Source organism: Talaromyces atroroseus (genome assembly GCF_001907595.1).
Source record: "Talaromyces atroroseus strain IBT 11181 chromosome Unknown scaffold_1, whole genome shotgun sequence".
NCBI lineage: Eukaryota > Fungi > Ascomycota > Eurotiomycetes > Eurotiales > Trichocomaceae > Talaromyces > Talaromyces atroroseus.
The window spans coordinates 93,910-109,201 of NW_017971433.1; the positions used below are offsets into that span (position 1 = coordinate 93,910).

Here is a 15,292-nt window from a genome sequence, read left to right on the forward strand (position 1 = left end):
TATTATTTATAGTATATACTGAAAAAAAAGTAAGAATACTAGAATAATCATGCTATAATTAATCAGTAATAGAAATAGTGGAAAGGATAGTTAATGATATAAAGATTATACATCTCTATTTATAATAAGAAATAGAGTATGAAGAATAAAATAATATAGAAAGATATAACTATAAAAATTAAAAAGAACTTAATTTTAAAAAAGAGAGAAGGTTTATCTCTTATAAAAAAATTTATAAATGCTATGAGAAAATAACAAATTTGATTATCTATGATTAAGATTATTCAAAATTAAAGAAAAAATTAGAAAAATTAATTATAGACTTAAATTACTAGATTTTATATGAATTTACCTAATATTCTATATTTTATTATTAGAATTAGCGCCTAAGAATGCTAAAATATAAGATAAAATCACTATTAAAAAAGAAACCTATAAAGTTAAAAAAATATTAATATATAAGTAAAGATATAATGAAAAAATAATATATCTTATTAAATAGAAAAATTATAATATTATAAAAAGAATATAAAAGCTTATTAAGAATTTTATTGAAGCTAAAAGAATTTTAGAGATATATTAATAAAGATACCCAGAACTACAGAGAGAGTTTATTTAAAATTAATAAATAACTCATTAAAATCTTTAAATATTATAATTAATACCTAAGATTTTAGTTAGACTAGTTTAATCTTAGTATTAGCCATAGCAATATTCTTAGTAGAGAAAAGATTCTTAAAATTTAAAATCTCTAAAACCTTTTAATTATAAGAATATATACTTATATTATATTTTTTAAGAAATCTCTAATAATAGAATAACCTTAAAATTATAGTAATAAGTTTTACTTATTAAACAAAAGCTTTAGTTAATTCTTTAAAAATTTAAGCTTTAAACTCTTTTAAAGTATTCTACTTTTTTTTATTATAAAAATAATATTTATAAGTATAATTATAATAAGTGCACATAATATATTTAGAATTTTTATTATTTATTATGTAATTAAGATTATAAAAGTAATAATACTTATAAAGAAATTTAATAATAAAATTAGTCTTTTAAATTTTAGAGAATTAATAAATATAATTTTTAATTTAATTTTCTTTTAAATATAATAGATTAATTTTAGCAACTAATTTTGAATAAGATATAATAAGAATATTAGAAATTATTTATTAAATAAAAAATAGGATTATGTTAGGAACAAGGATAAGTCTTTTTATTTATATCTTTGAAAATAAAGGCCTTTAAAGAGAGAGAGTGATATTATAAAATAATATATATAATACTAGATAGAACTACTTTAGAAGAAGAATAGAGTAATTTAATATAAGCTTATATTAAATTAACTAAAAGCTAGTTGCTAGTAATAGTATATAAGAGATTATTAATATATAAAGTATATAAAGTAATAATAGTATATATACTAATATTATAAGGAGATATAAAAGATATATTCTTATCTTAAATAAGATAAGAGTATATAGAATACTTAATACTTATTAAAAAGGAATTGTATATTTTTTATTATCTATTTTAAAAGTATATAATATATAATATATAGAATGAGGAGAATTAAATATATAAGGACACTTATTTACTATTATATATTTAGTTCTTTATAGCTTTTTAATCTAAGTTACTTGATTATATATTAAAAGGATTAGTAAGGCAAACTTATTTAAAGTATTATAATACTTTAAAGTGCTTTTTTTATCTTAGTTATAATTAACTAACTTTTATTATTGATAAGTCTAAACTATGTCTAATCTTATTGACAAGTTACCTTTATGAATCTTTGTGTGGTTCATCTATTGTATCATACCTCGACACAACCAGTGACAACTAGGGTGGATCCAGGCGCGTGACATAATATAAAGTTTATATAAATTATTATAATATGTTATCCAGTGAACTTCATAATACAAATTTCTTTTAATAGATAGATAATAATAACAAGAATAATTCCTTATATATCTATTTTATCTATTATAAAAGTATATTTCTCTTTTATATAAAATATACTCATATATTATTACTAGAAATAAATATATCTATTTATGCTTTTAATATATATAATATATCTATTTATTATATTTCTTATATTTCCTAATATGGTTCTTTTATTTCTGTTAAGACTCTTCCCAATAGATTATATTAGCAGATATATAACTACATAAATTATCTTTTTAAAGATTTTTAGCATTTTCTTATACTTCTATTTTTATTTCATCCTTAATAAGGTTTTCTGGTTATTCTTAATATTGTCGGAAACTTCGGTTGTCTTACCGTCGAGTATAGCTAGGATAGCTATTAATGGGCGAAGTTAATAGGCTTCTAAGGTCAAAAGGTCTCGGTAGACGAAAAAAATAAGAATAAGACTAGGAATTGTGACGGCCTAGTACGATTTGGCTTGGCGGCACGCGGTTACTGCGGAAGTACCCGCGGGCCGCCTCCCGTGGACGAATCACATGCAGGGAAGATGTGGGGCTAGATATGCCTTGTGGGGATTACCCCGTGTTTTGATTCATGCTGCAGATTGCCGGAGGATCTATGTGATATCAAGAGGGGTAAATGGCCTTTGCCAGCCAGTATTCTACATTGTTGGAACCTTCCAGAAATCTAGATTACTAGGCACCAGCACACAACGGAGATAGCCCACAGGTATCCGGAATGGAAGGAAGTATAAGTAGGAGGAAGGGGGCCGGTAGTTGTTCTTTCCTCTTCTTCTTCTTCTCTCCAGTTTAGTCTCTTCGTGTTTAGCGACCAAATAGATTTGGCATTGCATCGTCACAGGAATATCCTAATTAATAGAAGATTATATACTTAAATTATTATAATTAATTTAAGATGATAGAAGAAAACTAAATATAGAGTAAATAAATATCCTTATATAATTTTTCTTTATTATAGCCTTCATAGAAATTCTCTGATTTTTTTAATATATAGATTATAGCTATCATAGAAATCCTCTAATTTCTTTAATATATAGATTATAGTTATTATAAAAATCCTCTAATTTCTCTAATACTTTAATCCTAAAGTTTTATAGGTAATTCTTTATTCTAATATATATTAGTCTTATAGTGACTAATCTAATCTATTAGCTATAATATTCTAATTCTCTAATAATCCCCTCCTCTAAAGACTAGCATCTTAATAATTTAATAAATAATTTATATTTTTTGAAGTATAAATAACTAATCTTAACTCCTTAAATATTTTAAATATATAATCTTATGATTTTGTGCTAATTATATCTTTAAAAAAAATAATTTTAAGAAATTTTCTTTTTTTATGTGTTAAATAATTTAATATTATTTATTATTTTTTATATAATTAGTATAGTGATCTAGAAAAGATTTATATTAAAATAAAGTTCTTTAAATATTATAATAAGTGTATTTGTATGAATAATTATTACTACATTAATATGTTTATGTCTAAAGCAGTATAGAAGTATCTTTTTGAGGTTTAAGAATGTTTTTAAGAGGAAGAAAAGCAGGTTTTAGTTAAGATTTTTTATTTATAGAAATAGCAAAAACTATTAAAGAAATAAGCTAGAGAATTTCTTTAAAAGGATATAAAGAATATTAAAGAGTTAGAAAGATTAGAAAAAGTAAAAGAAGAGATAAAAGTAAAATAAATAAAAGAATAATAAGAGATTAAAATATTTTTAATTACTATTTTTACTTTATAAAATAATAATCTTATTTTTAATACTAATTTTAATTCTTTTATCTTTCTTAATTATACTTTTATCTCTATTCCTAAATCTTCTTAGAGTAATTTAAGTATTTAATAGATTTCTATATATCTTCTTTAAATCTATATTCTTTCTATCTTATAAAATAATAGATATATCCTTTCTCTAACTTATACTACAATATTCTTTTAACTTTATATTTTTTATTATCTGCTGCTTTATCTTTATTTATTAAATTAATAGTTGGTTTTAATAATAAGATATAAAATATTAAATATATTTACATTCTTACTAATAGCTAGAGTTTATAATTATTATTTATAAGTTTTTCTTTAATAGTGAATAGTCTAAATTTAATTATATTAAATTTATTACTTAATCTTATACTTTTAATATTAAAATTTTTTAATCTTAATATTTATTATAAAAAGTAAATTCTTTTTTCTTTTTTAAGTGCTAGTATATTCTTACATTTCTTATTATAATATTTCTTTATTCTTATTTCTGCCCATTTAATGTCTTTTGATAAATTGCTATATATTAATTATATATATATTACTTGAATATTTACTTCATTAGATATTTTTTCTTATTTGATATTTTCTTAACTTATCCTTAGAATTCTTTCTAGATTAGTAAAATATAGTACTTATTCTATTAATGTATTTATAGTATTATTTATTATAAACTAAGTAATTAATAGTAACTCTATCTAATTATCTTGATTCTAATTTAAGTAATATCTTAGATATTATTTAACTGCTTGAATTATCTTTTTAGTCTAGCTATTAGTTTATTAATAATATATAATTAATAGATTATATTCTATTTTATAATTTTTTGTAATTGTCTATTAAAATTTAGATATAAATAACTTATCTCTGTTAGATATGATTTTATTTAGTAATTTAAATATTATGAACACTTTTTATAATATTAGTGTTATATATTATTATATTATTAAATTCTTTAGTGTTAGCTTTAGGATAATATATTTTGTAAATTTATCTATAATAATAATAGCTTTAGTATATATAATTTCTAAAATAAAATCTTTTAACTCTAATAAGCCTTATATAAAATCTATTATGATCTTCTGCTATATTTTTATTAGTATTTCTAAAATCTATATTCTCTTATATAGTTAATAATTAATTAATTTATTATAATTACAACTATTATATTTCTTAATATAATCTTTAATCAATTTTCTCATTCTTAGGAAGTAATATATTTGTTATATCTTTTTTACTGTCTAGTTAATTCTATAATGTTCTTTAATTAGTAAATTATAGTTTATTTAAATGACTTCCATAATTATTAAAAATAATATTAATATTAATCCTCTCTAAATAGTTAATTTATTCTTAATTATTGCTTTATCATTATGTAGTGCTATTTATAGTATTTTATTATTTCTAGTAGCTTTTATTATCTTTTTATGAAAATCTTTGCTTTTAATTATAATTATTATTACTAGTATTATCTTGTTGTTATAGTGAATTCTATCTTTATCTTTATTAATATATTTATTTGTAGCTATTATATTTTAATTATATAATTTACTCTTCTGTTTAATATATTAATAATAATGTTTTCTTTTCCTTTGATATATTTAATTTGAAACTTAAGCCTTAATAAGTATTCTAATTATCTAACTTATCTGCTGATAAGCTCTTTTATTATTATAAAATACTTTAGATTATAATGATTACTTTTTATAATTATTTTTTTTTTAACTTCTTGTAAGTAGTATTTCTATTACTTAAATACTTTAACTACTATAAGTAGTTTCCTATTATGAATATTATAGTTTCTTTCTATAGTAGTAAATTATTTAGAATAAAAGATAATAGATTATAATTATTCATTATTTTCTAGTTATTCTAAAATAATTCTTAATATATATTCTAATGTATCTGATTAAATTATATTTAGTTTTTCTTGATTATAAAATATAAGAATTAATATTTTTCTAACTAATTCCTTGACTTTCTTAAATACTTGCTATTATTATTCTATCTAATTAAAATCTTAATTTTTTTATAGTAATTCTATAATTAATTATGTTATTTCTATATAATTCTTTAAGTATCTTCTAATATATCTTATTATATCTAAAAATTATTATATTTTATTGATAATTATTAGAATAGACTAGTTAAGTATTATATCTTTCTTTTTAAATTAGATCTTTAATTCTTCTAGTATATAAATTATTTCTAGGTAATTAATAATTATAATATTAAATTTATACTTCTTGATTTTAAGCATTAATTCTTTATTTATAAGTGTTATTATGACTAGTTATATATATTCTTTATATTCCTCTAGATTTTGTGAATATATAATAATATTATTAAAATAAACTATATTAAACTTATTTAAATATTTCTATAGAATATATATTATATATTATATAAATTATACTAGTAGATTCTTTAAATTTATTAATATAACTACTTATTTAAATAGTCCTTTATCTATAAAGAAAGCTGTTTTCTAAATATTATCTTTAATTATTCATAGATTATAATAACCTTATTAAATATTAAAGACTATTATAATCTTTATTCTCTACAATAGATCTCTTTTTTATTCTTAATAAGATATCTTATTCATATTATCCACTATTCTATTATTTAATACTCTATAATTAATAATTATTTATTTAATTATATCTTTTTTATTAATAAATATTAATTATGCTGATACTTTTTTATATTTTAGTTATATATATATTACTTCATAAAATTTATTAGTAAACTTATTCTTAAATTTTAATTTATCTCTTAACTTATAATATTATTTAACTAATAGTAGCATAAATCCTTTTTTTAATTTAATTCGTACTTTGAATTCTTTATTATATATTAATAATTACTATTCTTTTTTTATAAATAGTTTAATAAACTCATAGTATTTTTTAAGTAATTTTGCTAATACTTCTATAAATTTCTTTTTATATAATTCTTTTAACTTTAGCTTTATTTTCTATATTTTTTTAGTAATTCTTATCTTATTAATCATTTATATTTATTAGATTATTTTAATCTTCTTTATATTATTATTTTTAATTCTTTTCTTCTTTTCATCACTTTAATCCTTCTAATTATTTTATAGTTTTCTTATATTTTATGCTTTATTTTTCTTATTAATATATTTAATATCTTCAGTAAATATTACCTTCTATTTCTATTCTTTTACCTTCCATGCTATCTTTTTAACTTCTGGTAATATACTAAAGATTTTCCTTAATTCCTTATATAGCTATACAATTTCTTTAATATTCTTTTTAATTATTCATATCTTTAATACCATTTTATTAACAATTATTATTCCTTTGGTCCAGTCAATTATTAGATTTTAGGTTTATAACTATACCATTCCAAATACAACATCATAGTATTCTTTTAATACTAATATAATATTAAACATAATTATTATGATATATTATTCTAATTTCATAATAATATTTAGTATTTATCTTTTATAGTCTTAACTAATTATTTCTCTATTAATAAAGATAATTATTACCTATTTATCAGTCTAGATTATAAACAATCCTACTTCTTTTATAAATTCTTCTTCAATATAGTTATAAACTGCTTCTAAATCTAATAAGATTCTTATATTTTTTCTATTAATTTTTACTAATATTATTACTATTTAACTAACTATTTTTAGTTTTATAATTATTATAATAAATTATATTATAATTATATATTTTTCTTAATATTTTTATCAATATTCAAAATATTCTTTAATATTATAATAATATTATTTATATAATCCTTCTGCTTCACATTCAGTAATTATAATATTATTATAATAAAGATATATGGATTCTTAATAGATATACTAACATTCTATCTATTCTTATAGATATTCAAGTCTTAATTCTTTAATCACTTTTAAAATCCTTAGAAATCATCCTTTTTATTCTTTTTCTATAAGATGCATTTCACATAATAAATTATAATATATTATCTAATATATTTCTTAATACAAATTTCCTTCTAATACTAGATAGTAATAATAAGAATAATTCCTTATATATCTAGTTATTTTATTATAAAAGCATCATCCTTGCTTATATAATATATATTTATATATATTTATTAGAGATGCATACATTTATCTATATTATTAATATATATAATATATCTATTCTTTACAATACTTATATTCTTTAATATAATCTTTCTATTTTTATTAAGACCTTTTCTAGCAAGTTATATTTACTAATATACAATTATATTAATTATTCTTTTAAAACTAAATAATATCTTTCTATACTTTATTTAATTCTTCTTTAATAAGATTTTTATTTAATTCTTAGTATAAGTCCTTATAAATTATCATTATTAGCTTATTATCCTATAATATTAATTAAATATAAAGTAACTCTTCTAATAAAGAATTTACTCAGATATTCTTTATATTAAAATTTTCTATATTAATTTCTTCTAAATTAGCATCTTTACTATATTCTTCTAATAAGTCTTTAATATTTTTAAAATAATATATAAGAAATGCCTAGCTAATTAATTCTTCTCTTAAATTATAAGGTTGATGTTCTTTCTTTATATTAGTACTAACTCATCTTGCTTATTTAATACTCTTTCTAAGACTAAATCTTTTCTATTTTTATTTTTTATCTTTATTACTTAGATTACTAAACATTTTCTTTAATTATTCTAAAGCTTCTTATTTTTTAGTTTATTATATTCATTCTACTTAAATTTATTTATAATTTATTATTTATTTTAATTATTATTTTTTATTTTTAACTAATTGCTTCAAGTCTTTATCAGAATTAATCTTATTATTAATTATTCTGCCAGCTTTACTATTATTAATTAAAACTAGTAAAATTATTATTACAATTTACTCTTTTAAATCTAAAATAGCTAGTTTCTGATTCTTTTTTAGCTTTTAGTATTAATTTATAAAATAATTTAATTTTCTATAGTTAAAATAAGCTTTATTTTTTCTTAATTTATCTTTTTCTTCTTTAGATAAGGTTATATTTAATTATATTATTATATCTTTATTCTTATCTTTAGTTTACTTCTAATATAAGTTTATTTTATTTCTTCTAAACTCTCTTTTTTCTATTTATTAGATATATATAATTAAATTAATTTAGGATACTGCTTCTATTATTATTTAAAATATTTTTAGTTATAGTATTATTATTAAGATTTAATCTTTAATATTATTTTTTAGTTTTTTATAGAACTAATCTCTAAATTCTTAATTATTTTATAAAAGTCCTCTTAATATTTATAAGAATTTTAAAATATATTCTCTAACTAAAATCTATTATTTAATATATTAGATTTTATTAATGGCTTTAATTTTCTTATTAATAATTTCTTATAACTAATTAAGCTTTTCTTTATAATATTAGTAACTAAAAAATATTATAATTATCTTAAGATTTCTTTATTCTTTATTATTATTTATATAATACTAATTAGTAATATATAGAGTAAATTACTTTATAGTCTCTTTATTAAAAAAGCTTAATACTGCTAATATTTTATCAGACTTATTTATAATTCATTTATTATTATATATAAAATAAAATTATATTTAAATAAGATATATCTTAAGAATTCTATATTCTCTTTTAAATAAAATTACTATTTTAATCTTAATTTTTTAAAATATTTAATTTAATCTTTCTTTATTACTAATTATAGCTTGTTCTAGTTCTTTAATATATTATAATAATACTATTATATCCTTATTATTAATAGTTATAATATTTCTATTATTAGTATTAATAATTTATGAATTAAGACTTAGGATTATTAGAACTAGGATTTAAGATATTATTATTATTTATTTTTAAGACTTCTCTTTTAACTAAGAGTCTTAAATTATTAAAAACTTTAATTATTTTATTATTAAATATAGCTAGGATAGCTATTAATAGATAAAATTAATAGGCTTTTAAGATTAAAAGATCTTAATAGATAAAAAAAATAAGAATAAGACTAGGAATATTCTAATTAATAAAAAATTATATATTTAAATTATTATAGTTAATTCAAGATAATAGAAAAAAACTAAATATAAAATAAATAAGTATTCTTATATAATTTTCTTCTATTATAGTCTTTATAAAAATCCTCTGATTTCTCTAATATATAGATTATAATTATTATAGAAATCCTCTGATTTCTCTAATATATAGATTATAGCCATCATAGAAATCCTCTGATTTCTCTGATACCCTAACCCTAAGGCTTTACGGGTAATCCTTTGTTCCGATGTGCATTAGTCTCGTAGTGACTAACCTGATCCATTGGCTGTGACGTTCTGATTCTCTGACAAATATAAATCCTTATAGGTTATCATCCTTAATTTATTATTCTATAATATTGGTTAAGTATAAAGTAACTTTTCTAAAAAGGAATCTTTTCTAATATCTTTTATATTAAATATTCTTATTATTTCTCTTTCTTTAAGATAACCTTCTTCTTTAGATAATTTATAAGTACTATTTATCTGATCAATTTATTTTTTATAATTATAAGATTAATATTCTATTCTCATATTAATGCTTACTTATTTTATTTATTTAATACTTCTCTTAAAGTTAAATCTTTCTCACTTTTCTTCTTATATACTTTAGTATTATATCTTATTTTTGCTTAAATCATTAAGTATTCTTTTTAACTATATTAATATATTTTTCTTATCTACTTATCTTATCTATTCTGCTCGGATTCTTTTATAATTTATTATTTATTTTAATTATTATTCTTTATTTTTAACTGACTATTTCAAATCTTTATTAAAATTGATCTTATTATTAGCTATTCTATTAACTTTACTAATATCAACTGAAATTAGTAAGATTATAGTTATAATCTACTCTTTTAAATCTAAAGTGGCTAGTTTCTAGTTCTTTTTTAGCTTTTAGCATTTATCTATAAAATGATCTGGTTTTTTAAGATAATAGAAAAAAATCAAATATAAAATAAATAAGTGTCCTTATATAACTTTCCTCTATTATAGCTATTATAGAGAATCCTATGATTCTTATATGATGATCATCATAGCCATTATAGCCTTTGCTCTAATTCCTATAATACCCTAACCCTAGCAGTTACAGATAATCCTTTGTTCCATCATGCATTAGTTTCCCTTATCCATTGGCTGTAACGTTCTGATTCTCTGACAATATTTTAAAAATATTACGTTGTTCTTTAAATAAAGTAATTATTCTAATTTTTATTTTTTATAATATAATATTAATTTATAATAATTTATAATAATTTAGTTTATTTATTTTATTATTATTTTATTTTAATAATTTATTACTTTATTTCTTTAAAACACTTCTCTTATATATATAATATTATAATTTATTAATAAATATATAGATTTTATTCCTAAATTAATTAGATAAAAAATGATAAAAAACTTATTTTATTATATTAATATTAATATTATTTCTATTTATTTTCTAAAATTTTTCTTTTTATTAAAGATCTTAAATTATTAGAAATTTTAATTAGATTACTATTAAGTATAGTTAAGATAATTATTATTAAATAAAATCAATGGACTTTTAAGATTAAAAAGTCATAATAAAATAAAAATAGTAAGAATAAATTCTAAATATTTTAATTAACGAAAGATATGTATTTAACTTATCTTAGTAAATTTAAGATAATAGAAGAAAATTAAATATATAATAAATAAGTATTTTTATCTAGTTACTCTTTATTATATTTTTTATTTCTTTTATTATAATAATTGTTTTGAGCTATTATACCTAAGGTATTCCTAGTATAGTTTTTATCATATTATTACCTACAATAAGTATAACACTAATTTTAATATTCTTTAGTACTAACACCTATGGCATAGTGCATATTCTGTTCCGTAGACGATACCTATCGATTGGATGTGACGTTCTGATTCTCTGATAGAGAGGTGGTAGCGTGCGGGGGGTGGTGAAATACTGTATATGGTCTATTTCCAGGCTTTATCATAGGCAAAGGTCTGTATTGATTCTGGTAACTGGTAACTACTATCTGGATACATTATGCTGTTATTGACCCAACATACACATTGTAATTATATGTCTCGCAAGTATCAACAATACTTAATCCCCCTGTCCCGTTGAGGATTGTCTCCCCATCCCGACTCAGCACAAAACTCTGTTCGCCGATGCTCATTGTAACGTTCGATGTCGTGATACCAGCAGGCACATCAATACTGACTGCGGCATTGTCACCACTAGTAACAGTCAACGTAGCCGCTTCTTGTAACATAGTAGCCACAAAGATGCTATCAGAGAGTAGATCAATGCCGTTCGGGGCTGGTAGAGTATCGTTGGTGCATGTGGCGTCCTTGGGAGTTGGGCGGTACCAGTATACTATTTCCTCAGTGTCGATGGTCGGTGAACTTGCTCCAGTTTTGTAGGCTTGGATGTAAGGTTTGTATAGATCGCGCCAGGCATCATGTGGGAATCCAGAGGCCCATTCGGAGGAGCCGTCATCTGAATGGTCGGCGGAGTAGGGGCCGATGTAGTGAGATTCGCCGTAATCTTGATTACATTGTGTCAACATCATATTCCACCTGTTTGCTGATATTACCCGAGAGAACTTACCATTCCACGTGATGATTTCGACGAGATCTGGCTGCATTGATAGTATTTCATCCCAGCGACGGGTAGGCAGGTCCTCGCAGATGAAGACCCAGTTCTTACTGTTAAAATGGGTAAAGAACCATGGCGATACAGCTGCGATAACCGTTAGCTGATTCATATTTCCAAGAAGCCTTGCAATCCTCTACATACGGGCCATGTATGTAGCATTCCCCAAGTCTGAGATAAATCTATCATCCCAAATAGTAGTCATAGGCCCCGAGATGATACTGTTACCTCCATCGGTCGGCCAAGCATACCACGAAAACGCTCCGTCTGCACTTCGCTGACTATCGCTCGACGCTTCAGCTGGATCCTGCAAATTCGGCAACGCCCATATGGAATGATTCGTCCCAGCTTTTACCGGTGTCCAATCGAAGCTATCTCCAACGAAGGTGCTCACGACCGCGGCATCATTGTATTGCATCTGTGCTGCATGACCGGCATAAGTTTGCATGTATGCTGTGATATTTTCGGTATCCCCGCTTGTCCAATAGGCAAAGTCAAAGGAAATAAAGACTTTGAAACCGACTTCGTCGGCAGCTTGGTACGCTAGGGCTAGTTGGGTGGGAGTGTAACTGTCCACGCTGGCACAGTTAAGTGCAAAGGCGTCAATACCGATATCCATTGCCGTGGTCATGTCTGATTTCCAGTCGTCGAGGGTGTAGTTTTCGACAATACCAACCTATCACCTGAGGTGAGTTTGACGGACTGTCTGTGATAGTGGCGATCTTGGTATTACTGACCATGAAATGCGCAAAGACATATTTTGATGCCGACGACTGGTGTATGCTGTTTCTTGATAGTGTTGATGCATTGCATACGGGCCATCCAAATGCTAGAAATGCAGCCACCTGAATCAGGTGCTTGAAATTCATGTTCGTTATATACAACCGTGTCTGTTAAAGAGGCGTTGTTGTAAATTTGTATAGGCAGCGGATTCCATCCGTTATATACCTTTCAAACAATGAACCAAGTAACTAGTCCTGTAAACCTTTGAAAATCATTCTTGCTTCAGGACACATTGATCCGCACCGTTTAGCTTATGTTTAATGTCAACTGTAACATCGCCCTCAAATTTAACCCAGAATGATTGAATGCTGTTTACACTCAATAAACCCGGTAACCTCATGATTGCAACCATGTGCTAATAGTTATATAGTCAAGTCTGTCGTGTGATTCGTACGCCTGCGGCAAATTGCCATACAACCGTCTTGGGTTGCACCAGTTGGTTGCATGACCCCAAAGATCATCGGGATGTCAGCATTGAGTTAATTTACATACGGCGCTTGACAGCGGATCCTTCCGCCTCAATTAATCGACTCACGACTTTTGAACTCTTGCATCAGTCCCTTCTAAAAGCTTTTGGCAGTACAAGAGTGGGATGGAGGGATAGTTCCCAATGTTACATCATACCCTACCAGATGTTGAAAAAAGGCTCATTCAGGCTGACTGTATTGTTTTTTCGTCTTAGATATCTGTAAAACTCTAACTTAAAGGGCAGCTCAGATTAGGTCATTGCTTGGATGCAGAATCTTCTGTCCGTTGATCTTTCCTCCGTCCAGTGCGAAAAGGCCAGTATGATTCTCTAAGCAAATGTGAGCCGATGCCATCCCTTTCATTTAATTCGCCTCTGGTAGGTGTGAGTATGCAATGGGACTGTCCTCGTATTACTCAAGGATATCTTCAGCTGGCTAAACAACCTTCCTAGACCTCCTCCCTCCTCGAGGTATTCCATCCGCCTTCTACGGGGTGTGCGTTGCCTCCTTTAAAACGAAATTCTCCTTGGAACCAGTGTATCCGTGTGATGCAACATGGAGTTGTCGATGCACTTGATCATCGACCTTGAAGGCGAAAGTCCCATGCCAACCGTTAAGGTCCTTGACATGTTTACCGTCGATGGTGGTAGTATCATGCATGTCAGAGCTAGATTATGCCTAATCAGCGCTGAAAAATAGGTACGGAATATGGATTAATGCATGGTAAAACCGTAATAAAATGGTCACGGATGAATCTCAAAGGGGAGATGAACGGGACTAACCGGATGAGAATAGCTTTAGGAGCTAGCTGCTGATCTCAAGCTGTTGCATAGGCCAGGGCTTTTTTGCGATCCGCACTGATCGTGTTGCCGGCATAGAAAAAATACCTGACAAATTGACGCCTCCCTTAGCAGCCATAATTTGCGGAGTGAAGTAACAGGTTGTCTTAATTCAAAGAAAAACAATTATGCTTTGATAAACAGTTTTGGATTTCAATCTGCGAAAACGCTGAGAACTGTGCTATCTTTATACTTCATCTCTACGGAAGACGAAAGATTTGATTGGTTGTGAAGAATTCCTAGTAGAGACCTTGCGCAGCCGGCTGCACAACTATACTTTCACAACTCAATACTGCTGGTTTTATTTTTTTCGGCACCTTGCTGCCTTAGATTAACATGTATTAGATCTAGTGGTATATTTTTTAGCGATCGCCATCTTATAAGGCCTTACAACACCAAAAGTGCACTAATTGAGGTTATTCTAGTACACTAATATAAGGTCTTAGATATGCCTGACTTTGTATCTTGATTTTTTATCCAAATTAGTTTCAAATCTTATCAAAAATAGATAAATTAATTCATATAGAGGTCCTGCTTTAATTTATATTAATATTATTATATCTTTTGCTTAGATGATGTAGGCAAAGAAAGCCTAAATTTATCAACTTTTATACTTAATAATCTTTATAAAGAATTTATTAAACTAAATAATACCCTCTTTATATTACTAATCTTAATAATTAATAAGCTTAAAAAGAGAATATAATTTTATATTAATTATTAAAAATTAAATATTATAATTAAAAAAAAACTAATAACCTCTTCTCTTAATTAATAAGATCTTTAATATAACAAAGCATAGATTTTTACTAAA

At 23.7% G+C, this 15,292-nt stretch overlaps 1 protein-coding gene across 1 annotated transcript, besides 11 other annotated features; it reads right to left on the bottom strand.

Annotated features, from left to right (window-relative positions):
• Nucleotides 1-1,894: part of a repeat region (Identified by RepeatMasker using a combination of RepBase library and repeat library created with RepeatScout) that runs on past the window's edge.
• Nucleotides 1,895-2,265: a repeat region (Identified by RepeatMasker using a combination of RepBase library and repeat library created with RepeatScout).
• Nucleotides 2,260-2,389: a repeat region (Identified by RepeatMasker using a combination of RepBase library and repeat library created with RepeatScout).
• Nucleotides 2,373-2,794: a repeat region (Identified by RepeatMasker using a combination of RepBase library and repeat library created with RepeatScout).
• A 3-nt stretch (nt 2,795-2,797) lies between these two features.
• Nucleotides 2,798-10,068: a repeat region (Identified by RepeatMasker using a combination of RepBase library and repeat library created with RepeatScout).
• Nucleotides 10,054-10,676: a repeat region (Identified by RepeatMasker using a combination of RepBase library and repeat library created with RepeatScout).
• Nucleotides 10,673-10,906: a repeat region (Identified by RepeatMasker using a combination of RepBase library and repeat library created with RepeatScout).
• Nucleotides 10,836-10,955: a repeat region (Identified by RepeatMasker using a combination of RepBase library and repeat library created with RepeatScout).
• Nucleotides 10,907-11,524: a repeat region (Identified by RepeatMasker using a combination of RepBase library and repeat library created with RepeatScout).
• An 85-nt stretch (nt 11,525-11,609) lies between these two features.
• Nucleotides 11,610-11,660: a repeat region (Identified by RepeatMasker using a combination of RepBase library and repeat library created with RepeatScout).
• Nucleotides 11,661-11,775: 115 nt separating this feature from the next.
• UA08_01131 (hypothetical protein) lies at nt 11,776-13,258 on the bottom strand (the record flags this gene model as incomplete). The annotated part of the gene is made up of 4 exons (XM_020261092.1): nt 11,776-12,281; nt 12,345-12,476; nt 12,534-13,065; nt 13,127-13,258. The coding sequence occupies 4 exons, from the start codon at nt 13,256-13,258 to the stop codon at nt 11,776-11,778; spliced, it is 1,302 nt and encodes a 433-aa protein (XP_020122860.1).
• Nucleotides 13,259-15,087: 1,829 nt separating this feature from the next.
• Nucleotides 15,088-15,292: part of a repeat region (Identified by RepeatMasker using a combination of RepBase library and repeat library created with RepeatScout) that runs on past the window's edge.